We start from the raw sequence: 26,104 nt of genomic DNA, 5'->3' as shown, positions 1-26,104 counted from the left end.
TGCATAGAGTCACATAACTATCACCATAATCAAAATACAGAACATCCCATCAGCCCTAAAAGTTCTCATATGGCCCCATTTGCAGTCAGACCTCTCCCCCAAACCCCAGTCCCTAGAAACTGCTGATCTGTTGTCACTATAGTTTTGCCTTTTCTAGATTTTTATATAAATGAAATTAAATGGTGTGTAGTTGACTATATCTGGCTTCTTTCACTTAGCATAATGCTTTTAAGTTTCATCCACATTGTTTAATGTATCAGTTTATCCCTTTTTATGGCTGAGTGGTATTATGTTGAATGGAATATACCACAATTTGTTTACCCACTTATGGACTGACAGATATTTGGGTTGCTTACAGTTTTAGAATATTATGTATAAAATTGCTATGAACATTTGCATACAAGAATTTGCATAGGTTTTATGTTTTCTTGGGTAAATACCTAGGATTGTGATAACTGAGCCATTGCCAAACTCTTTTCCAAAGTGGCTGTACTGTCTTACATTCCCATCCACAGTGTGGGAGAGTTCCAGTTGTTTGGCATCCTCACCAAAACTTGATATTTTCAACTTTTTAAATTCTAGCCATTCTGTTAAATATTCAATGGTATCTTACTGTGGTTTCAGTTGGTATTTCCCTAATAACTAAACATGTTAAGCATCTTTTCCTGGATTTACTTGCCTTTCACATACCTTCTTTGGTTATGTCAATTCCAGTCTTTTACCTATTCTTAAAAATTGGGTTGTCTTCTTATTATTGAGTTGTAAGAGTTCTTAATATTTTGGATGCAAGTCCTTTATCATATATACAGTTTGCAATTATTTTCTCTCAGTCTGTGGCTTGCCTTTTCATTTCCTTAATATTGTCTTACGGAGAGTCAAGGTGTTTAATTTTGATGAGGTACAGCTTCTCCATTGTTTCCTTTCTTGTTTTTGTTCTCTGTGACCTATCTAAGAAATTGTTGCCTGGCCCAGGTCACAAAGATTTTCTTTTATGTTTTCCTATAGAAATTTTATAGTTTAGCATTTACGTTTAGGCCCATGATCCATTTTGAGTTCATTTTTGTATGTGGTATGAAGTAAGCATCAAATTTGTTTCTTTACCTTTGCATGTAGGTATCCAGTTGTTCCAGTACCATTTGTTGAAAAGACCATCTTTTCTCCATCGAATCAGGCAACTTTGTTGAAAATGAATTGGCAGTATGAGCATGGAATTGTTCCTGGACTCTGTTCTGTTTCCCTGAGCTATACGTCTAGCCCTCCTCCGCACCACACTGCTTTAATTACTTGAACCTTTAGAATGAGTCCTTAAATTAACTAGTGTAAGGCCTCCAACTTTGTTCTTTTCAAAATTGTTTTGTTATTCTAGTTCCTTAGCCTATCCATATAAAATTTAGAATCAGTTAACTTATACACAGCATACTAGGAGTTTTGATTAAGATTGCTTTGAATCTGTAGATCGGTTTGGGGGACAAATGTCCTCTTAACAATATTGAATCTTTCAATCTAGGAACGTGGTACAGGCATACCTTATTTTATTGTGCTTTGCTTCATTGCACTTCACAGACTGAAGGGTTGTGGCAACACTGTGCTGTCAGATGATGGTTGGCATTTTTTAGCAATAAAGTATGTTTTAATTAAGGTATGTACTTTCTTTTAGACATAATGCTTCGCACACTGAATAGACTACAGGATAGTGTAAACATAACTTTCATATGCACTTAGAGACCCCAAAGTTTGTGACTCACCTTATTTTGATATTCCCTTCATTGCGGTAGACTGGAACCGAACCTGCAGTATCTCCAGGGTATGCCTGTAATCTCTCCAATTATTTAGGTCTTTCAAATTTCTCTCAGTAATATTTGTAGTTTGCAGTCTTCCACATATTTTGTTGTTTACCCCCAAGTGTTTTATATTGTTGATGATGATATGATATTCTTTAAAATTTAAATTTCTAATTGTTCATTGCTAGTATACAGAAATAAGTTTATTTTTTATATTGAAAACTTGTATACTGCAACCTTGCTAAATCTATCGTTCCAATAGCTTTTTTGATAGTCTATCAAACTGAATAAAAGACAGTTTTACTTTTTTCCTTTTCAATCTGTGTGCCTTTTATTTCTTTTTCTTGCCTGTTATAATGACTAGAACCTCTGGTATCATGTGTCTGATAATAAATGCTAACATATTAATGTAGTACAGATATATAGCTGTTTAGTATTATTTTAGGTATGTGGACTTGAAAGACCAGGAATGTTCTACCTAATAATTTGGGTTAATTTTTCAAACACATCTCCTCACCTAACCTCTTGTTGAGCGTCTCTGTTCTAGTGAGTTGCTAAGAACAGGAAAAAAGATGAGAACAACTGGTTTTTGTCATACATTAACCTTCTGTCTTTACATACTACTTTAAACACTGGAACGTTTTAAAAAAAAAAAAAAAAAAAAAAACCTGCTATTAAGTATAGCCTCAGCTGAGTGAATAATGTTGAAAAGTAGTAATAGGAAGCTTACTCTCTCACATGGCTCTAAGATTCAGGCCGGAGCTCTCTCTTTAGCCTTCAGGGTTCAGACCACCAGACTTTCCACTCCCCTGGCATTTAGTCAGTAAATCTCTATTAGGTGTCTGTAGCCTTGCTCACTTTCAGTCCCCGCTCCTCCTGCCTGCCAATCCCACTGAGGAAGTTTTCTGAGATATGAAACTGTACTGAAGTATGCTAGTACTAATGAAAGGGGACTGTACTCAGGCATCTATTTTTTTTTTCTTTTTTCTTTCCTATTCTTTTCCTAGTAGATAAGAATTAAGATTGACTGAGAAGTTAGGCTGAATTTGGAGGGCAAGAAGTCCACTCTTTCCAGTCCAGCCCAGGTATATAACTATGACACTGGGCATGCCAGATACACAAGAAATGATTTTAGTGGTAAACTTAGAAGCCACCGGGGTTTTCAGGCAGAACTGCAGTGTTGGAAGAGCTGGGGTTTGCCTTCTTCCTTTTAAATTTTCTCTTCTCAATCCTAGTCATTTTTTCCCTCTTGCTATTTCGCAGTTATCGGAAATCATATCCAGCAAGATCTTTCTCCAGTGCCCCAAAGCAGGGGATAGACTCTTATCAATACCCTAATCAAATCTCCCACTGTGTGAGCACAACTATGGCAGTTACTGTTCTAATTAAGTCACTAAATAACGTGAATTAGAGCAACTTGTTTTTACCTTAAATAAATTTTAAAATAATTTTAATAGACAGTATTCATTGACACTTACTAGGATGATCTCAAATAACCCTCCCAGAGGTGTATGTTTCCCAAAGCCACACATTAGCAAGGAGTGGAATTAGAGGAAGAACCAGCCTTATCTGATTCTAAGAACACAGCTCTTAAACACAACTGCCTATGGCCTCCTTTGCTTAGAACCATCCTTATAACCTAATGTTTTCCAGAGTATGGCCCTCCAGCCCTCTGCATCAGAGCAGAATCTCCTGGAGTGACCATTAAAATGTAGATTCCTTGATCTCACCCATACATTCTAAATGAGAATCTCTGGGAATGAGGTCCAGGACTCTTCATTTTCAGCTGGTTCCCCAGGTGATTCTTAGGCCACTGAAGGTTGAGAACCACTGTCACAGCCTCTCTTTCTCAGCTAAGGAACAGATCCCAGCAGCTTGTAGCAACAGCCATAAAATGTAGCTCTGCGTTCTCCATGAACCTGTAGTTAAGCTGTTTCTAATTTTCCTCTTCAAACCTCTTCAGATAAGTTTAGGAAACAAAGTCGTCGTTTTCCATACAGCTGTCTCTAACAGTTAGGTTACCTTGCTCTTTATTCTCAAAGTGCCACTTTATAACTCAGAAGTACAATAAACCTCTAGAAGAAATGTCCTTCCCCAAAATAAAGCCTCAAAAAAGAAGCAATCCTTGACATTCAATATCTCTTAATGTATGTTGTGTTAGTTTCCTAGGCTGCCATTAAAAATCACCACAAATTTGATGGCTTTAAAAAAAACATTTATTATCTCATAGTTTTAGTGGCCAGAAGGCTGTAATCAAGGTACTGTCTCCCTTAGAGCCTCTCTCCCAAAGCTGTAAGGGAGAATCCTTCCTTGCCTCTGCCAGCTTGTTAGCTCCCGGCATTCCTTAGCTTGAGGCTACATAACTCTAGTCTTCCCCAGCATCTTTACATTATCCCCTTTTCTGTCTTATAAGGACGTTCCCGTTGGATTTAAGGCCCACTTTAATCCACTGTCATCTCATCTCAATCCTTAACCTTAAAACATCTGCAAGGACACTATTTCCAAATAAGATCATATTCTGAAGTTTTGATGGATGTAAATTTTGGGGAAGACACTGTTCAACCCACTACATATACTTATTCTCTTCCTTAATTTATTGTTATTCTTCCGGCTTAAATTTCAGAATCAGTAGCTATTCATCCAGATGTTAACTCTCACATTTCTGAATTTCAACAGAAAGTCCAGTTATTACTCAAATGACTCTGTTTTTATGCCGATTCATAGAAATTAATCCCTGGATGGAAGCACCTTTCTCTCTCTACTTCCTATCTCCTAATGAAAATATCTCCAAAGAAAGCATCTGCTTTTTAATACTTTATTCATTGCAGTGGTCCCATCCTGATTCCACCTCTCTGCAGCTCAAATGTAGCAGTTATTTACTAAACAGTTGGGCTAGATCGTCAGCACTGACCCCTACTTTTTGATGAAACTAGACAGTTTACTAGAAAATAAATTCACCTTAATATCTTCTCCCCCACCCCCCAGTCTCTATTGATGCTTTGGGGAGTATTGTTTTGAGAAGTTTGTCAACACTGAGGAATTTCTGGTTGATGTTTGGAAAATATTTAGAAGAATCTTTGATCCTGTCTAATTTAAGAACAGTGTTATATAGAACATTCCCTCCTTTGTATCAGCAATTGATTCTAGATTCCTTGGGATGCAAGAAAATGAGTTTTCTGCCTGGAAGAACATACAGCAGGCCACAGCTACTTAAAACCAGGAATTGTAAGTCTGTAAATGTGGATGGTCACCTGTATGGTATTCTGATCATTTACGAAGGTTTAGAGTACTTGGGTTAGTTTTTAGTTTGGTGTATTGTTAGCTTCTGTCTTTGAACTTTATCCACAAATAGAAGAAAGGAAGGAAAGGAGGGAGGGAAGAAGGGAAGAAGAGAGGGGAGGCTAGGAGGGGAAGGAGAGAGGAGGGAGGGAGGGAAGTACAGAAAGGAAAAGAAAATACTAAAAGAAAAAGCAGGAAAATATAACCTCTTTTGGCCAGAAGTATCAAAATGGTATACGATGTTATCAGTATGTCTGCTCTGTTCTTTGAAACACATCTTTCTGAACTACATGAAGTCCATTTTCTTTTTCTTATTTTATTTTAAACTTCAAAAGATACTCTGTAAGTGCTGTTTAAGAGTAGAGCCTACTGTTCCTTTGCCATCTTGGAAGAACCTGAGACGTTTGTCCTTCAGTTGAGCTACACACAGTCTGATTCTTTATCCTTTCAGTAGAAGGAAGTCACAGTCCCATTAAATTATCCCTTCTTGCCAATAGTGGCACCTTTTGCAGAAGTGAATTAAAGACTTGCATTTGAGAATTCACTGTTGGAAGTTTTGGATATTTCCTGTGTTGCTCCATTTTCTTTACCACCACCACCACCACCGCTGCACTTTGTACTTTACCTTACAGGACTCACTAAAACAAAGTAAAAAGATAAGGAAGGATGAATTATGACTATTTCTACTAAAGAGTACAAAAGCCATAAAGTATGTTCCTTGGTGGGATATTTAATTTGGTCATTTGGGGGAACAGAGTATGAGCAGATGGTGGTGGAGGGAAGAAGTAGGAAACATAGCCTTCAGAATAGACATAATATCTCCCCACATGCCTTCCATCGACCAGAGGGTCTGTTGGATTGATAAGCCCCTGCTGTAGAAGGTGTGCAGCCATGGTTGGATCAGTCCTTGTTGATGAAGAAAACCCTGTTGTAGGAAGATCCTCAGTCCCCACAGTCAGGCTGAGGGCAGTTTACTGAGAGGCAGTTCTGATTTGAGTGACTGAAAGCAAGGTAATGTAATTCTTGGGTCATCTAAGGAGAAGGCTAGCCAGGAAGTGTGTCACAAGCCTAAGGCAGTTTGACAGCCACCTTGACCGACTAGTGTGGCTCCCAATGCAGAGCCCAGAGCCACGGGAAGGACAAAACTGTCATCTGCAATCAGAGAGAGACCTTCACTTCTACTCTGTCTTCTGCTTACTCTTGAAGACAACAACTTGCTCTCCACCCATTTAGTAATACCTCATCTTCAACCAAATTAACTTTCCCTCTCAAAGGAGAAAAGGATGAAATTGCAGAGAACTCTGTGTTATGTGCAAAATCACATACCCAATAAAGCTATGAAGAGAGTAGTAATGTAGGCTTAGATTTGGGCGCATACAAGTGTTCTTTTAGGGGGTTACTATATTTTGTTGTTTATTTCTGTTTTTGTGGAATCTTGTTGTGAGAATGTGACTTATAAAATGTCAGTTTTTATAAAATGTGTTTAAAACTTCTTGCCACCAAGTAAATGCTCAAACGTCAAAGTGTTCCAGGGATACTACCCCCTTTAAAAATTTTTGAGGGACCTATGGGTCTATATAAGTCTATTAAATCAAATTTATCAATAGTTATTCAGTTCCTTTGATTAATTTTAATCTACTGGAGTCATCCTATTATGAAAGATACTGAAGCCTACACTATAATTTTATTGTTTTTCAATTTCTCTTTGCATTTCTAGTATTCTTCTTTTTAATATTTAGTATTTAATATTTAATATTGCTACTTTGGTTCATACAGATGTTGGAGCGATATTTTTAAAAATATATATATATTTGATCCTATCCATAGATGCTGAAAAGATATTTGATAAACTTAAGCCATTCATAATAAAAATTAGAACAAAATAGAAATTACCTATTTAACTATAATACTGTGTTACCAAAACTCAACACTATCTCATATGCTGAAGCATTCAAACTCACATTTTGGTTAAAGTCAGAACTGTTTTCTTTTTATTGTTAAGTAAATGCTGGTGAAAGCACTAAGAAAAGACCATAAAGATGAGAAAATTGAAGATAAAGCTGTCTTTTTGCTGCTGATAGAAAATCTAAAAAGTCAGGAAGAGTCTAGTAAAAACATCAACTAGACTTAAAATTTGTTAAGATGGCTACATGTGAGATAGATACACAACAAACAACTGGTTCTTTATTCTAAGCAGTGATTGCCTAAAAGCAGAAGTAGGAGCACATATTCCATTCACAATAATGAAAAAAATTATGAAATTTAGAAATAAATTTTAAAAGAAAGCCACAGAAGTTATGTGAAGAAAACTGAAGTCTTATTGGAAGAGAAATAAGATTTGAGCAAATGGAAAAGCATACTTTTTTCTTGAAAAGACAGTATAAAAGTGTCAGTTCTGGAACTTCCCTGGTGGCACAGTGGTTAAGAATCCACCTGCCAGTGCAGGGGTGGTGCATGGGTTCAAGCCTGGTGCAGGAAGATCCCACATGCCACGGAGCACCTAAGCCCGTGTGCTACAACTACTGAGCCTGCGCTCTAGAGCCCATGAGCCACAACTGTTGAGTCCACATGCTACACCTGCTGAAGCCTACGTGCCTAGAGCCTTGCCGAGACCAGCTCGGCGACTCGAGGTGAGTGACGGGTGCCGCAAGCTTGAAGAAAACACAGACACAGACTGAAGAGAAAGATGGGACCAGGGGACTCAAGACATCTAGGATCAAGAGCCTTGCTGATTGATCCCACGTTGCTTTTATTGAGTTCTTGGCATAGCCTAAGGGTCTAACACTCCCAGGTTAATCCCATAAACAATCAAAGGCCTCACATGACTGGGGCAATGATCTTTGTTTGCCTCCTGGGTCCGATTTGAGCAGGTGTGGATCTGAGCAGGGTGCAGATTTGAGTTGGGCGTGGAGAGCAAAGCAGCCCTGGGGGCAGGAGACCTCTCTCAGAAGGATTAAGGGTCTGTGCCCCACCCCTGTTGGCCCCTCTGCGACTGTGCCTGTCTTAGGTTGTTCCTCCCCTGAAGAATCTTACCCGTCTCTGGCTAACCAGCCATCCTCCAGGGCCAAACAGGGTAATTATGAGGAATGCAGTGAGGAAGGGGCTGCGCCCCCAGAGAGGGTCAATTTTCTGCCTATGCCCCCATAGTCTCCACGCCCCGCACCCTTAGCTCCTCCACTGCTCAAGCAGGACACTGCATCCAGTCGCTCGGCCCACATACTTTAACATTTTCAAGGTTTCAGAAAGACTCCTGAATGTCTTCCCACAGAGCCTGTGCTTCACAACAAGAGAAGCCACTGCAATGAGAAGCCCGTGCACCACAGTGAAGAGTAGCCGCCACTCACCATAACTAGAGAAAGCCCACGAGCAGCAGCGAAGGCCCAGCGCAGCCAAAAATAGATAGATAAAGTGTCAGTTCTTTCAAAAGTATAATGTAATGTCATGCAAATGCAGCTTCGGGATAAGTTGAGAGAAAGGTGGCTTTTTGTCTTAGAATTAAATTAAATGCACTTAAATTTATATTGCAAATAGGTGCCAGCAGGAGCCCAGTATAGTGTGAAAAAGAAAACAGACTTGCTTTATTAGATGTTAAGTCACCAAGGAAAGCAGGAATAAACATAGATCAGTGGAGCAGAAGAGAGAAGGGAGACTGGATATCTATGTATCTGAGAATGTAATATATGACCAAGTTGGTATTTCAAAACGGGGGGAAAAAGGAGTTATTTAATATAGGATGCTAGAAAAACAAATGTCTTGAAAGAAAGTAAAGCTAGATTATAAAGTTAAATGAAAAATGTTTTTCATCTTGTAGAAAAATGTAAAATATACTTAACAGTCTAGGGGTAGGGAAGACAAAGACAGGAATCTAAAAGCTATAACAGAAAAAGAAATGAATTTGTATAGACGCATATAGACGGGCACAAACACGTGTATTGGATAGGTGCCATAAATAAAGGCAATAGGTAATGGATTTATAAAAATATTTACAACAAAGAATACAGAGTATTAATAACCCATGATAAAGAAGGAGCTTTGTAAATTGACTAGAAAGAGACACACAGCCCACAGCCCATAGGAACTGGATAAAGGACGTGAAGCTGCATTCACAGAGCAGCAAATCCAACAAATAGACTCATTAGTGGCCAGGGAAACACCAGTGGCCTGAGAAGCCAAATCAGTGTAAACGATGTAAAGCATGTGCAATATAAAGAGGTCTTACAGATCTGGAGGTGACAGATAACTGAATTTCCAAAACAGCTAGGGATAGTCCCTGTGAACTTGGTTTATCTAATCAAAGACATACAAACAAAAATGACATACTTTGGCAACTTTCTAAAAATAGCAATCCCGAGCATTAGTAAAAGTGTGAAAAGGAAAGCACCACCATACATTTCTTGTGTGTGTTTATTAAATTGGTTTTTCCAGGGGTCAGTTTCCCATATATATAGCAAAAGCCTATTGAAGTACTCATGTTATTTGATCCAGCAATTTAACTTATTGGAATTTATCCTAGAAAATCCTTATCATTAATTACAAAGATATCTATTTAAATATTGATAGTTAAGTATTGTTTATGTGGAAGCAAATACCGGGAAACAAAGTAATTTTTTAATGTATATATCAAAAATCAAATGTTATACACCTATAAAATGATATTTTAGAAAATCTTTAATGGCATGGATGGAAACAGTGTATACAGTATGATCTCATTTTTGGAAGTATGTATCTTTTTTCAAGGCACATGTTTTATGTATATGTGTGTATCAGGCCTCAGCAAGTGCTATATTGTTATTCACATCTTACCTTTGATGATCTAATAATGCACCACTATTGTCAAATTATGGAAAATGTCAACAGGTTTCCATCTACCTAGAAAATAAAACTTGTTTTGAAGATCCAGGGAACCAATGCCCATCAGAAAAGAGAGATTCCTAACTGAAAAGTTCCATACATTTATACAAAACACAAAAACTTCAACAGATTTAGGATAGGAAAGTGAAAATATACATCCCTAAAATTATCAGCAAGACCTGAATTCAGGTTGGATAAGCAAGATTGTTCACTAAGATACCATTTTTAGTTTCACCTTTCAGCTGAAGGTTGCTTTTTAAGCGCAGGATGGTTATTTCTTAGAAAAAGAGTAGGCACTAACTTTGACTTATTAAAAAATAGCGACAACAACAAGATGGGACAAGAGACCAGTGATCCTAGAGCACAAATCATCAGCTTCTAATTCTGAATGCCACGAGAGGATTTAATATCTATGCTGAGCTTCAAAAGGTCTAAGGAATGAGTTAGCAGCGATGGAGAAGAATATGTGTCAGGAGATCAATAGGGACCTACCCCTAGAGCCAAGGTCAGTCCCCTAAATGGCTTCGCTTCTATACTGTGGGAGAGGAGTGGACTGCATGTTACCTCAGTGTCACTACAACAGACTTGTCTCTCTCCCAAAGGGAGAGGAAATCTAGAGAAAGAAGGTAAAGGGTAGCAGCCTAAGCCAAACCTCACTTCCAGCGCTGTAGGTGATCCTCCCACCTGGAGGAATAACAATCTCAAGGGGAGTCCGAGCACACACCACCTGCCAGGCACTGCTCTCAGCATCCTGCAGTCCTGCTCCCAGCTGATCTTCACAAAACCCTATGAGAGTCTCTACTGTTACGAGCTACATTTACAGGTGAGGCTTCCAGGGAACCTGCCAAGTCACGGAGCTGATAAGAGGCTGGGCTGGAAACCGCCTGACTCCACCTTTTGTTCCATATGCATCCAACTTGTGCAGAAGGAAAAATGAATAATGTTCCTAGCAGGAAACAGTAGGGTTTTCTCTAATAAAGAAAGTGGTACTGTGTGAGCCTTAATACAAGTCAATTTTAAGTGACTTGTGCGTGCCCTGTTATTTTGAAGCCGAAAGGTATATTCTGTATTGGTATTTTTCGTCTAAATATATGCAGCTCCGTCCACTCAGCTGTTCTTCAGAGTGTACTGACTAGTGCCGATTTGCCATGCTTATTATTAGCCAGGTACTATTATATGTCAGTATCAAAGTGGCACAGTGTATGATTGGTTAGGTACTAACACCAACTTTTATTCTTTTTTTTTAATCTGAAAAATAGTGCACAAAACCAGCAGCCTCAGCATTTTCTTTTAATACAAACACATCTTAGATGACAAGCTGCTTTATTGAAAATGCTCTAATATATGTAGTTAGATTTGTGGATTTAGACTGACTAATAGAAAATAAACTTACGTGTAATTTTTTAAAAGCAGGTGTTAAAATGAAATCCAAAATAAATTATATTTTTGTATATTGTGTGTACATTTGACTATGGAATGCAGAAGGAAAAGACATTTCAGTTGTTACCAACTCCATTAAAGATCGCTTTGGATTAAAAAGAAACAAAAAAAGCTTACATTTCTGCCATTGAACTGTATGATTGAATCTGGGCAAACCGGGATTTCACTTGTTTCTTTCATTTTAAACATATGGATGCCTGAAGACTTGGCCCTCCCCCATTCCTGGTGACTAGGGCTCTACGGATAGTCATGCACCTGACCTGATATGCTGGGAGAGCCTTTCTTCTGCATATTACATTCATAAAGTCCAGTCATATCTTTTAATCTTCTGTTGGTTAAACATGACTAAAGTATTAAAAATTCCCTCATCTCAGTCCAAGACTAAAAATTAAGATTTGAAATATTAAACAAGTGCTTCTTCTGTTTTCTAGGGAATAAATATTTCTGGACCCAAGTGAGTGTAGTTGTTCTAACAGAATGGTAGCTTTACAAAATAATACTAAAGTATGAAACTTTCCAGCAGACGTAGTATCAGCAACAGAACAGATCCATTTTCTAAGGCCCATATAGGCAGATGGCTAGGTTTGTAATTTAAACTATCTAAAAAAGCAATGAGATCTTTTTAAAATGGCTTTTACTAATGACAGCCATCTTGATTTGCATACCAAAAAGTTTGTTGTTTTCATACCAGAAAATTTAAAGATAACTCCTTTGTAATTGTAGGAACTTATCTATTCTTAATCTATTATGCATCATTTTAGCTATTATAAATTGGTAAATAAAGGCACATCTCAACTTTTGAATATCCATGTCATTATTGACACTTATGCATGAACCAAGCTCTGCAACCCTGTCAACCCCTGGCCTGTTACCTTCTGGGAGGAAGCTAACTTGTAGTAAGGGCTCCCCTGGGCTGGGAGATCTTGATAAAATGGTGTGAAAAGTAAGCTCTTTCCTTAGCAATCAACAGTTATATGTGGCTTTGTGTTGTCTGGAGACATTTACTAACTATAAAGTTTAAAAATGATGAAGACATTGCCAGGTGTAAAAGCCTCCTTCATTTCTTCCTCTCTTGCTCAGGCCCTAATGCTGGCTTTCTACATCTGTGATGCTTAAAGACCTACCCCAGGAAATGAGTGACAAGATATAAGCTGTCTTTTCTTCTCCTTCTCCCCAGTTCTCAATTTTTCACCTTGCTGTCTTTTTTACTTTCTAACCTTATGATGTTGCTCTTGTTTATAATATAGAGAGTTATTTTAATTATGTTGAGTTCTATCATTCCAAAGCTCTAAATTCCAAATAAGCAATTTATTAGAAACTTGGAACATTGCCTTTTTGCAAGATAACACCCCAACACCCCCACCCAAGATTGTTGTAAGTCTTTCAGAACCAAGAATTCATAGAACCAAGTTGAAAAGAATCCAGTGGAGCAAGTCATTCTCATTAACTGAATATAGAAGTTGTAGCGGACGCTAACATTTAAGAACTTTTCTGTGTGCCAGTCCTATGCAAAGAGCCTTGTGTACATTAGTTCACTAAAATGTTATAACAACCCCATGCAGAAAGCATTATAATTCCCTCCTGTATTTTTAGATGAGAAGATAGGTAGTCTGTAGATATTGGTTAAATAAACATTTCTGGAACCTCTTTAAGTGCAGGGCATTATGTTAGGTATTAAGGTTCTAAAGAGGCAAAGACACAGTCCTGCCTTTAAGATTCCTGTGTTTCCCTGGGACACTGTGGGTTCCCGTGAGCTTCTAGTACTGTGGTGCAGGATGGCAGGTAAGCGCCCAGATGAGCACATCAGCGCTTGTGCCTTAAGTACTCGTAGAGGGAAAGACCACTCGGCCTGAATACGCAAAGAAAACTCTTCTTAGAACCCTTAGAATTTCAGCTGGTCTTTGAAGAAAGTTGAGATTAAAACAGTTCAGGGAAAGAGCGTGAAATATTTGAGGCAGAGGATTGTTCTTGGCCATTTTGTGAAATAATAGTTTGAACATTTGTCCTGAGTAGAAGACATGAGGTCTGTAATTGGCATCTTCAGGGCCCTGGACGGTGGTATAAAGAAGATATTTGAATGCAGTATTTCCCCCACTAACCATGCTGGCATCTGTGGAATAACAGAAGCTAAAGTTAGGTTAGAGCCTAACATGCTAACATTATGATACAGTAACAACAACAGCAGGTGCAGCTAAGCGCTTACTATGTATCAGATCCTGTTTTGTGTTTTTACATATATTATCTCATTTAGCCCTTGCAACAACCCTATGAGGTGGTTTATAGATACAGGAACTAAATAAGCCACAAAGAGATTCACTCATTTACTAAGAGGCAGAGCTAGGATTTGAACCCAGGCAGTCTGCTTCCACAGCCCTCAAGCTCTGCACTGCAATCAGTCTAGAAGTTTTTCACAGAACATTTCTGTAAGTGGTACCATCTCTGTCTCAAAACTTGCTATTTATATTTTGAACAGACACGTGTGCATGTACACACACACCCCTATCCTACAGGATGTCAAGAAGAATACAGAAAGGGGCAGTCCAGTTTCTTACTAGTGTAGTATGTACTACTTTGCTACCATGACTGTATTTGCTCAATAAGCATTAAGAACTGCCTAGAGGAGAAAGGCTGGGGCATATGAGCTGCAGGAAGCGGTGCAGAGTGACTGAGTAGGAAGCTGGTGGGGGTTGCACAGGGAAGGAGACTTCCAAGGCTGTGGACAAGTGAGGCTGATGAGACCAGTAACCCTGACTGAGGAGAAGGGTTTGGGCAGAAGGCAGAAGCAGAAATGCTGATTGCAGAGGAGTTCTGAAAGCAAATGAAATGTGAACTCAGTTCTGCATCAGAGGCAAAGTGGCATGACAGGTGACAAGAGGTGAAGACATCCCGTTTCCTTTACGGAGAGAGAAAGTGGGGACAGGGTAGATGAGATGGAGGTAAGACAGCTACAACAAAGATTATGGCTCTGGTTGGTGGGCATAAACAAACAGGCCCTGAGGTCTGCAGGTGGAGGGGGCACTAAAACATCAGACTCGCTTGTCAAGGAAAAGTTTGATCTGTAATGGAGCCGAGTGTTCGTGATTAATACTGACAAATTAAGTTGACAAAAGGTTGTTCAATTTTTAATGCAGGCGAGTTAACAGGTAAGATATACTATAGTACCATCTTAGTGGATGTATCACAGTCAGTGTACCAGTGAAAGAGCTGGTCTTTGGATACTTGATCAGACAGCCCGCCTTCCAGTGTGTAAATTCATGCTATAGCATGCCAGGCAGTGGTCAACCAGCCTTTTCTCAGATGTTGAACACATCTCCTTTAGACGGCTGTTAAAAAGCTTTTCCTATGGCTTCTAACCGCAGGACCCAGTTCCCTTCTCTGGAGCCAAATGGGTCAGGCCTAGCCTCTCTTCCAGGCCTTCAGATACAAGTGCACTGGGGTTGCCTCCTCTACTCCCACGCAAACAGTGCACAGTGTCTCTAAAGGACTGGCCCTACAGTTTTGAACCTAAACCTTGTTGATATAGGTATTCTCATTTTTTTATGACATAGCTCTTACTTTTTTTTTTTTTTTTAAATATATGTATTTTATTTATTTATTTAGGCTGCACTGAGTCTTCATTGCCACAAGCAGGCTTCTCTAGTTGTGGTGCATGGGCTCAGGAGTTGCAGTATGTGGGATCTTAGTTCCCTGACCAGGGATCGAACCTGGGCTCCCTGCATTGGGAGCACAGAGTCTTAACCACTGGACCACCAGGGAAGTCCCTGACATAGCTCTTATTAAGGGCTGAGTATTTTATAAGACAGTTATGAAACCAAATTGAAACCTGGTCCTTACCCTAAAGTAAATCACAGAGTAGAGGTGACTGACAGTAAATTTACAGAGGAAAGTGAGTACAACCTAATGGCTCAGTAGGAACGGTTCATTGGTGAGAGGTGGTGGGGAAGTTGCTTCATATCTTTATTTTTTTAACATTGAGGTAAAATTTGAATAGAGTGAAATGCACAGGTCTTGAAGGTACCATTTGACATTATCCACACCAAATCAAGGTATAGAATGTCCCTGCCCACCCCTCCACCCCCCGAAAACTCCCTCGTGCTCCCTTCCAGTCAGTTCCCACCCCACAGGCAGCTACTGTTCTGATATCCACCACCACAGATTAATTTCAACTACATCATACAGTTCTGTGATGAATTAAAGTTCACATCAAAAGTCTCTCACTGAAGATAACTTGATACGGAAGAAAGCAACATTCAGAGACTATGCGTCAACACACTGTGTGCCCCTTGGCAAAAATCGTAACCTTAAAGATCGCACTCCACTCACATTTCTAATCTCAAAGACCCCCACCCCCACCCCAATCCACTCAAGGAACACCGAGCAGAAACAAACCTGAGCTCATTCCACCCTCTCCAGTTGAGCGCTCAGTCACATCAGTCCTTCCTTGTGATTTTCTTGGACATGTCACTTCCTTTAGTCCCTACCTCCTCATCATTTCTTGCCTTTCTTGCTTTGTAATGACCATCAAATTACTCTTCTGACCTCTCTTGCCCCTGGTCCTCTCCACACTATTCTTGTTACTGCCCCCAAGCTGATCCCTGAATAAAGAAAACAAGTTCTGGTTCCTTTTCTATTTAAGATCTTAAGTGGTTCCCCACCAATTAAGGCCACCTACAGACTTGAGTTCCACTTCTCAGGTTGGACAATGAGGGCCATGACCGAATGCCTCCAGCCTACACTTACTACCCGCAGCCCCCAAGTGCTCTCTGCTGGGAGGTTCGCCCTGCCATTGTCCCCCTGCCTCCCCAGCTCCCTCCCGCCTTCCACAGGCCCCCGTTAGGGCACTGCACTTGCCTGTCTGCCCCGGTCTGCTGGGGCGAGGTTAGGGACCGTGTTTCATTCACTTGTCTGTCTCCTGCATCTGGCATATGACTTTGCTGAAAGCACTTAACCCCAAAGTAACTAAATCATGAGATTTCTAAGGATGATGGCATACTGGGTCAGGGTCTTACTCAGACTTCACATTGACGTTTCTAGAAGAATAGTAAAAAAATCATATGGACGTTTTCATGCCTGTCTGACCACTTCCTCAAGTCTGATTCTGAGTTTTTCTTGCCAGTAGCTTTCATGGTAATAGTGGGTTAAAGGTGAGAAATTTTTTTATTTGGGGAGAGGGTGTATTTATTAATAGGAGGTCTCAAAACAGTGAATCCTGTTGATGTAAAAGAGCTGTCTGTGCTCTAATTCCTATCTCAAATTTAACTTGATGTGCTTGTTCATTTAGTTCTAGAATGGCAGATTACCGTTTCTACGAATGAAGATAATTTCTTTCTAAAGGTCTTTGTGGTAATTAGCAAGCAGATAAAAAACTGAAAATGACTGGTAAATATTGACCCAAGAGCCCAGGAACACAAGTATTTATAGCCCTTGTTTGTTCACCTTGGTTCACTCTGTCCTGATTTTTTCCTGCCTTCAGTGTGAATCAGCATTGCTGCCCAAATTGATCTTTACTCCATCTGTATTTTTATCTTTTCCAAAACCTAGGTAAGAACCTGGATGCTGTCCACGACATCACGGTGGCATACCCTCACAACATTCCCCAGACCGAGAGGCACCTCCTCCTTGGGGACTTTCCCAAGGAGATCCACTTCCACGTCCACCGATACCCAGTGGACACCCTCCCCAAGTCCAAGGAGGACCTCCAGCTCTGGTGCCACAGGCGGTGGGAAGAGAAAGAAGAGAGGCTGCGCTCCTTCTATCAAGGAGAGAAGAATTTTTACTTTACGGGGAAGACTGTCATTCCACCTTGCAAGTCTGAGCTCAGGGTCCTTGTGGTCAAATTGCTCTCCATCCTGTACTGGACCCTGTTCAGCCCTGCAATGTGCCTGCTCCTTTATCTGTACAGTCTTGTTCGGTGGTACTTTATAGTCATCATTGCCATCTTTGTGCTGCAAGAGAGAATATTTGGTGGACTGGAGGTCGTTGAACTTGCGTGTTACCGTTTTCTACACAAACAGCCACATTTAAATGCAAAGAAAAAATGAGTAAGATTATAAAGTTCACAGTGTAAAAACCTAGGGGTTATTTTGGAAATGTTCTAAGCCTTTGTATACTGAGATGCATTTTTGCATGACTATGTCAAATATTTCTTACTACCGTCATTATTTGTTAAAGATATTTTGGACTTAGTTTTGTGGGAAAATATTGCTACACACATGATTTTTTTTTTTTTTTTTTAATCTCTTGAATGTAATTTCAACACTGTGTAGCGGGGAGCGATCGCCGTGGTATAACTCGGGCCGGAGTATTCGTAAACAGTCATCAGGCTGTTAGCAGACAAAGTGCACACAAGATCTTCCTAAAGGCCCAATCCTGCTTCCGAACAAACTCCCCAGGCAGGAGGCGGATCTGGGCTCCTGAGCACTGGCCCAGATTAAGTGCTGGTCCTCAACCGTGGAGGTGAGGGCCCTTCCTCCCGGCTCCCCCTCAGCACTGTCCCACTCTCCTTTCTATGCCAATCAAACCCTTGCATCCTTAAGACCAGAAAACAGAAACCCCTCTTCCTTAAGCTGAACAAACGTTTTGATAGGAAGCCCTTCATTGTTCATGAAATCTTGGCATTTAGCCTTGCACTGACCTAGACATCCGAAGACCACCGGTGCCCTTTCCTCACGCGGAAAATAAGACCTGGACGAGTCTCAGGGAGCAACCACAGGCTCTCCATCCAGAAACCTTAGTTTGAATTTTTAAAGCTAGGAACTCATACAGTTTAGTTCTTCACTTCTGCGTAACCTTGCATGTTTAGTGATGGTTTCTTTACAGCTTGTTGGCAGGTGTAGCTTTTTTGCATTAAAAACGGTATACAAGTCACTTACCTTTTTAAAGGAAAGTGTAGAAGAACGTTCTGTTATTGCCGTCAGAAACTCTTTTGAAGTTGTGTCTTGGTTGAGATATTTCTTTAAAACCTGCCACAAAAAGGAAGGTTATTGTATTTTCTACATGTGCATGGGTGTCTAACTTCTGCCACTAAATCAACAACAACAACACTTGCAGACAGGGCCGTAATGGTTTAGCCTAAATTATTCAACCCTTGTAGCCTTGACAAGTTTTATTTTAAAACCGTAATGGTCACACAAAATGAATCCTTCTTTAATGACAGTGAGGGATCTCTCTCTCTCTCTCTTTAAGTCCCAGGCTTCCTCTTTCACTAGTAAAATTTAAACCCACTTTTGACCAATTGTTCACCTAAATATTCCTATCATTTGGAATCAGTGGAAAATTCAGCAAGCCAACAGCACCAGTCTCCCACTGAAGCAAAAAGGAAACGTGTGGTCATTGTTTCCACTCCACTGGAGCCCTGCAACTGCTTTTTAAAAAAAATTTTTTTTTGTCCTAATGGGAATGCTGGTCAGAGCAGCAGAAAATGTGGGGCAACTAAAAGTCTTTAGCTGTTAAGCAAACCTGTCCGCTTATTCCTGCCTTGAACCAGCCTCAAACGCTGTGTCTAGCTTTGTGTACTCTTTTTGTACTCCTTCTCCTTAATTACACCTCATTTTCTCTGGACGGTGGTTTCCACCCGACAGTGGACACGGGCATTGCTGTGAAAGGCAAGCACGCTGTGAGGTGGGCTTACCGAGCAGACCCTCCCTCAGTCACGGCAGCACCCCGTTGGCACATCCTTTTCCTCTGCTGAAGAGCCCAAGCTGTATTTAACTCCTCCCCCAAGGCCGTTTTCAATCCTGCCTGGGGGGCTACTCATTAGTTATTAAGCACATCTGCTCCAGACCCAGCTGTTTAACTTGCTTAGTTTTTAAGGTGGTTATTTTTTTGACCTTTTTTTTCCCCCTTAATAAAAAGAGGTTTCTAATTTAGGTCTCAGACTTTTTCTGGTTATATTTGGAAACAAGAAATAGTTTAACAATCAGGGTTGCATTTGTCCTGAGTAAGAGAAATGTTGTTTTCTACCCCACAGGTGTTTGTAATGTAGCCCATCCTCCCTTCCTCAAACTTCTCCTGGCTCCTTGGTTCTAGGTCTGGCTTTAATGGCTGTCCTTTTGAACCCTCTGAAACCTCTAAAAGGGGAACTCTTCCTTTTTAAAATACGTTTTCTTTTGATCGTAAAAAACGTGTCTAAGATTAAAATGCAAACTCCTTTTTAGTACCCAGATTTCATAAGCACTGAACCTGAGATATTGTACTTGCTCTAAGAGTTAGAAATGATAACTTCAAAAAGAAAAAGGTTGCCTTTTTTTGGTTTTTGGTGTGGGGTATTTTTTTTTTTTTTTTGGTCTGTTTTTTTTTTCTTTTTTCTTTTTTTTTTTTTTTGCATTGAGACTTCTTTTAAAATTGTAATTATTTGTGTTTTCCTACACAACTTTTTCTTCTCTTATTTAAAGAAACATACGGTCCATGATTTGGACTCTAAAATTGATAAGGAAGTGTCAAGTAGAGGTTAATGCATCTTTGATGCTGCGCTTGGCCTCAGGAGTGACCCCCTCCGCACCGCCCACTTTCCCTCTGGACTCAGCAGCCGCTCACCTGGCTGCATCTGGACTTTCACCTTCTACTTAGCGCCCTTTCAGTCCATGGCGAGTAAACTCAATGGATTCCATGTGTTTACAGTGCTGTATGTCCACTTGTTACATCTCTACCACTTGGAAACCATGTAAATAAAGCAAGTGTGGTTTATGTGGGGCATGAACCATTATACTTAAAATTGCAACCTACAGTGAAGGGCACTGATTAGGTCACAAGTTTTCCCACCAGGCCTCTTTGATGAAACAAGCCAAAGTAACTGTAAAATTCAGTAAAACATGGTAAAAGACTGAAAAAAAAAAAAAGAAATGTCAGAGCCCATAATTTAAAACTTAATTGAATCCTTCGCTGTTTGTTATGCTACCAAGACTGGAGAGACATTGCAGCTTCCATTTGAGTCACTTTGGAATTAGCTACGTTCACAGCCCCACGTCAGACATCGTCCACTGGTGGCCGAGACTGAACTCTCCAGGAAGGGAGACGTTCCCATCTCACCCGGACTTCAAGCTCTGGCCCGACCCACGCTGCCCTTGTGCACTTTTATAATAGAGACTAATGGAGGGAGCCTGTTGGTATTAAATTGTTTACATTTCTTTATATAAATAATGTGCTTTCAGTGCCTTAGTTACGGGTCCCTTTCTTTTTCTTGTTCCAGGAATTCTGCAATGTGTCTCTTAGGTAAAAGTCTCTTTTTTGCTATTCACTGGGAGAAAAATGGCTTATAAAACACTGCTAACTGTGGTCAATACTTCTTTGTGATGACATCTGGGGAAGAGAGCGCGATGCTGAGGTAGCAATTGCCTCAGGGCTGTCATTTATGTTGTAGAAACGCTCTTCTCACATGATGAGCTTCAGATATGGCCCTAAAGTTGTCTTGTGCCGACCTTAAATTTTTATTTCAGAAGAGAATCTTGGTTTTGGTAATTCATTTTTTAAAAGATCATTATGTGCAAAACACTAAGTTTTAAAAAATAACTCACAGGATGGCCTTAGTTTTCAATGTCCACTGGTATGTGTGTGATTGTGTTCTCTGTAATATACATCCCAGAATAAAGTGGAGTAAATTCAGTCGTTTACATGTGTGTTGGGTTTTTGTTTTTGCAGGAATGACTGGACTCTATATTGTTATAATCTTATAACGTGGTATTGAGAAAGAGCTGACCAGTTAGGACTCTCTTTCACAGATGTTTAAAACAAAATGGCAAAGCAGAAAGGGAATATACTGCCTTCATCACTGGAAAAGTCCAGAGGCTGCAGCGGAATTCAGGGCTCAGTGAAGGTCCTCAGAACTTGATTTTCCTGCGCCTCTCAGTTTAGCTTGAGGGCCGTGTGGTCGTTCCAGAAGGGCGGGGGTCTCATGGGAGACATACCCAGCACCAGCTGTAGCAGGTAAATGGGACTTTATGCACCCCCGCCCCCCGCTCTCTCAGGGAATATAGACTTAGTAAAGCAGATCTTGGACCAAAGCTTGACAAATGCATAAAAACGTACATAGCAAACAGACACAAGACTCGTGAGACTGAAGGGTAGCAGAATATGCGCCCCCAAAATATGAGTGTTGAAGTTCAGGTTGTGTCACCCCAAATACACCCCTTTGATATATTGATTATTTTCAGCTGTAGGCACTTGGAAAACAGCAAATGCAGGGAAGGGCTGTCTCTGAACTCCCCTTTTCTGCCTAAAGACAGATCCTCCAAAGGAACTCAATTGCCATAAATCCCCTCCCTGAGAGTTCCATCAACCAGAGGGGACTGACTGCTCACAGGAGAGTAGACTACACACCCACACACTTTGTCACAGAAGGCCACACACACCCCCCCCCCACCATCTATTCCAAGGGCCCATTCATCTTTCCTAAAAAACTCCCCTAAGAGGGCTGCTTTCTTCCTCCCCTTTTCCATTAAGATGGTATTTCAGCCTGGATTCTAAGCCATTTCCCTGGGTATCTCCATGAAAACGTGACGGATACATGCTAATACGTTTTTGATTGTTCTCCTCTTGTTAATCTGGCTGATATTACAGGAGTCTTGGCCAAGAACTCAGAAGGTAGAGGGAAAATGATTTTCCTCCCCTGCAGAACTGAAGCTGCTGCACCCCACTCTGCCTTTGGGTTCGCCAACAAGCATTTGCTTCGCGTGAAAGATTCACTCTGAAGGGAGCAGGACCAGAAGAGCAGGTTTCTAAGACTGGGCCATGGGGCTGGCAGGTTTCCTCTATTCTGTTCAGGCAAAGGGGAGAGGACGGCATAGTCTTTCGAGTCACCCACGTGCTTCCACATAGCTCATTTCACTGATAAATTATATAAAGGGTTTCAGCAACTCCCTGTGAAGGGTGGGTTTCTGATGAGGTACTTCAAATGCCAGCTATTAAGACATAGGAGGTCACAGGATCTAACCTACACTCACACAATGCATCCTTCATGCCAAAACGTCTTTAAAGTAAACACAATTCTGCTCTCCTGGCTGTTGGCTTGATTCCCTGGGTCCACATGGTGACTTGATGCCTGCAGTCACTTCAGCCCTACATCCTCTCAGGTTCAAATCCAGTGGGAAAGAGCCAGAGAGGCTGCTTCCCCAGTGGCTTGACACAAATCCTAAACTGGGTTGCAATGCTCGTTCCTGAACCACTTACTTGCCTGGCAATACTAGGTGGGTTGCATCCCTGTGTTACTCACCACCCCCTGGAGCCAGGGCTGGAGTTTTTCCCCCTGGACCACAGACACCAAGTGTTGGGGAGGGATGAGTTTTTAAGAGGACTGCTGTTGAGAACAGGATAAAATGATGCTGGATGGCCAGATGTCCACCTCGACTATGAAAATTCCCAAACCTCCCAGTGGAGTCGGAAGCAAATCAGCACGGCTTCCAGAGAGGATTCCTGACCCTGCACAGTGAGGCACACAAAGGTGCTCGGCTGCCTCCTCCGTCCACGCCACAGGATATTTGGGAATCCAAGGGTCCCCCAGAGTTGTACACAGACAATCTCATCAACAGCTGGTCCATCTGAATACTTCCGTCATGACCTCCACCCAGGTCACCCAGGCTTCATTAAGCAAGACAGCATGGACAGCATTTTTCTTTCCATGTGAAATCCTGCAGCTCTCACGTCTCCCCCTGTGGGCTGCGGCAGTCCTCTTTCCCCTAGCGCTGCAGGCACAGAATTTCACAGTGTCACTCATCTCCCCCTCACCTGCCGCGACAGTCCAGTTGTCACCCCACCTGTGTCTTCCTCCGCGGGGGCAGCTCCTCCTTCCTACTGCCTTGGACCTGGCAAGTTGGCACCACCTGCAGGCTCTCCCCACTCCAGGAGATTAACGCCAATCCCTGTCCACAGGAACCAGTTGATCGCCTTACAACCTCAGTTTAATCATAGAACCCCGCTTCTCATCACCCCCGGTAGCTTCCTGTTGATGTCAGGCAGCCCAGACTCGACCTATCCCAGTTCCTCCCAACCCAGCCTATCCTGGGGCCCAGGATTGTCTCCAGATGTGGACCTTTTCACACCAACGCAACGGTCTGCCTAACACTCACGTGCGCCCTGCCCTTTCCCACCTTTGCTCAGAAAGGTGCTTCCTCCACAGCCCAAATTCAATCAGATCCCACTTTTTCTCTGAACTGTTCCCTGATCAGTCTAGCTTGAAATGTCCTCCTGTTGTGCTAATATTTCTCTGCGACTCTTGCTTGACTGTGTTACATACTATCTTATAGTTATTTTTCAGTCTTATCGCCTCAGCTGGATTATAAACTTCTGGAAAGCCAAGATAAGAATGTCCCATATTTCTCTTATCCCAAACAGTGTTTAGCCCAGCATCTCACCAATTCCTTTTGCACTATAAATTCTAAATGGTGATTCCTTGGAAGTCATTCAGAAAGCATCTGGTACTAAATTCAAGCTGGGTGCAGAAATTTAAAAATTTAACATAACAAAAACAAAAAATTGAAATTCAAACCCATCTACCTCTGGGAAATAGCTTTTTTTTTTTTTTTTTTCACACGAATCAAGTCATTTTTGATTGATGATACAATTTATCAAAATATATTAGCATCTGAACTCTTAAAAGTAGAAACTTGGCTTGAAATGTGCAACTTAAGAAGCCTTGTTCAACTAATCTCACCTCTCCCCCAGCTACACCTGTGGAGGAGAATTTGCCAGTACCTAACATAATTCTTATGCACTTAACTTTGGCCCACAATCCCACTTTCAGAGATCTGTCCCCAAAAATACACTGGTCAAAAAAAATTGTAAGATGCACGCACAAAGCTCTTCATTGTTGCTCTACTGGTGAGAATACCGGCAACAACCTAAATGTCCATGGTAGAGAATGACTGAATATGCTATGATATAATTTTATGATTGAGTTCTGTGCAGCTGCACAGGTGGACATCTCCATACACTGATATGGGACATTTCTCCAATATATTAAGTGAAAAAAGAAAGATGGAGAACAATGTGTATAGTTATACTACCTTTTATTGAAGAAGGTGAAGCCATACAGATAGACACACATAGGCTTATTTTAAAAGCTAATTCTAAAAAATAAAAAAAATAATAAAAATAAAAGCTAATTCATTAAACATAATTTAAAAATATGTTATAAAAGTAAAATTGTAACATATGGGGGAGGGATGGAATACGATGGAAGGGACTAGAATGTGAACTAGTCTTCTTTTATATATCTTATTTTATGCTATAAGCTTGACTTTGGAACCAAGTTAAGGTTTTACGTAATTATAAAATTAAATGATGGAATTCTCTGGTGGTCCAGTGATCAGGAATTGGCACTTTCACTGTGGGGGCCCAGGTTCAATCCCTGGTTGGGGAATTAAGATCCCGCAAGCCAAGCGATGTGGCCAAAAAAATTGAAAAATGAAAAAATGAAAAAATAAAAAGCAATTTCTAAAAATCAAAAGAAAAAAGGGTATACATCAAAAGGAAAATGAAGCAAATGACCCTAACATATCAAATTTGTGGAATTGTTTCACACAGAGGAATTGTTTCGGATAATTATAACGTATATCCTTAACAGTATATATTCTCAAGGCAAAAATAACTCCAAAAAAAAGTCTTAAATTGTTTTTGTCATCATATTGTTAGTAACGATACGAGTTTATTTTCTGCAATTATTACATTTATTGTAAGAGTAGGCATATAAGTAATTATGATAATGTTGCTTGGACCAAGATCATCAGTGTAAAAGATATATAAGTATAGAATTTTTAAAGTTAAATAAAATCCCCATAATCCTAAATTTGAACTGAAAATAATCAGTATGAATTTATGATGTATTTGGTCTTAAAAACAAAAACAGAAACAAACAGGAGTTACTTGGTTGTCCTGTCCATTGAAAATGCTAGAAATAATGGCCAACCAATAGCCATGAGCAGCCTAGTGCACAGATAATGGAAAACCATTTTCCATTAAAAGGAACCAGAGATTCTTGGACAAATGACCCAGGATAGGTAGAAGGTAAGCCTGGACATCTTGAGACACTGGAAAGCAAGGAAACTTTCAAAGACCTTTGAGGTCAATGATAAGGGCTTAATTTCCAAAATATACAAACAGCTCATACAACTCAACAACAAAAAAACACAAACAACCCAATAGAAAAATGGGCAGAAGACCTAAACAGACATCTCTCCAAAAGCATACAGATGGCCAATAGGCACATGAAAAGATGCTCAGCATTGCTAATTGTTAGAGAGATGCGCATCAAGGCTACAATGAGGTACCACCTCACACCAGTCATAAGGGCCATTATCAAAATGTCTACAAGTAACAAATGCTGGAAGGGATGTGGAGAAAAGGGAACCCTCCTACACTGTTGGTGGGAATGTAAATTAGTACAATCACTATAGAAAACAGTATGGAGGTTTCGCAAAAAACTAAAAATAGAGTTACCATATGATCTAGCAATTCCACTCCTGGAGAAAACCATAATTTGAAAAGATACATGCACCCCAATATTCATGGAAGCACTATTTACAATAACCAAGATATGGAGACAACCTAAATGTCCATCAATAGAGGAATGGATAAAGAAGATGTGGTACACACATACAATGGAATATTACTCAGTCATAAAAAAGAATAAAATAATGCCATTTGCAACAACTTGGATAGACCTAGATATTATCACACCAAGTGAAGTAAATCAGAAAGAGAAAAACAAATAGCATATGATATCACTTACATGTGGAATCTAAAATACAAAAAAATGAACATAT

General features: G+C 40.4%; 1 protein-coding gene and 1 non-coding gene across 5 annotated transcripts in view; one reads left to right on the top strand and one right to left on the bottom strand.

Annotated features, from left to right (window-relative positions):
• LCLAT1 (lysocardiolipin acyltransferase 1) overlaps positions 1-17,416 on the top strand; it is a 188,161-nt gene extending 170,745 nt beyond the window's left edge. For 2 of the 4 annotated variants that reach the window (XM_057740982.1, XM_057740981.1), the window contains one exon: positions 16,893-17,416. In XM_057740982.1, coding sequence (XP_057596965.1) covers positions 16,893-17,392 — 500 coding nt within the window. In that variant the 3' untranslated portion in view covers positions 17,393-17,416. Of the gene's footprint in view, positions 1-1,113; positions 2,995-16,892 lie in introns of those variants that run through there. The other 2 variants (XM_057740983.1, XM_057740984.1) reach the window with 2 other exon arrangements.
• TRNAG-CCC (transfer RNA glycine (anticodon CCC)) lies at positions 15,035-15,107 on the bottom strand. The gene has a single exon. It is a non-coding gene; the product is annotated as a tRNA-Gly (tRNA).
• Positions 17,417-26,104: the final 8,688 nt, after the last annotated feature.

The sequence above is a fragment of the Hippopotamus amphibius genome, chromosome 7 (assembly GCF_030028045.1).
Source record: "Hippopotamus amphibius kiboko isolate mHipAmp2 chromosome 7, mHipAmp2.hap2, whole genome shotgun sequence".
In the NCBI taxonomy this organism is placed as follows: domain Eukaryota; kingdom Metazoa; phylum Chordata; class Mammalia; order Artiodactyla; family Hippopotamidae; genus Hippopotamus; species Hippopotamus amphibius.
This window is presented reverse-complemented; position numbering and strand designations above follow the sequence as displayed.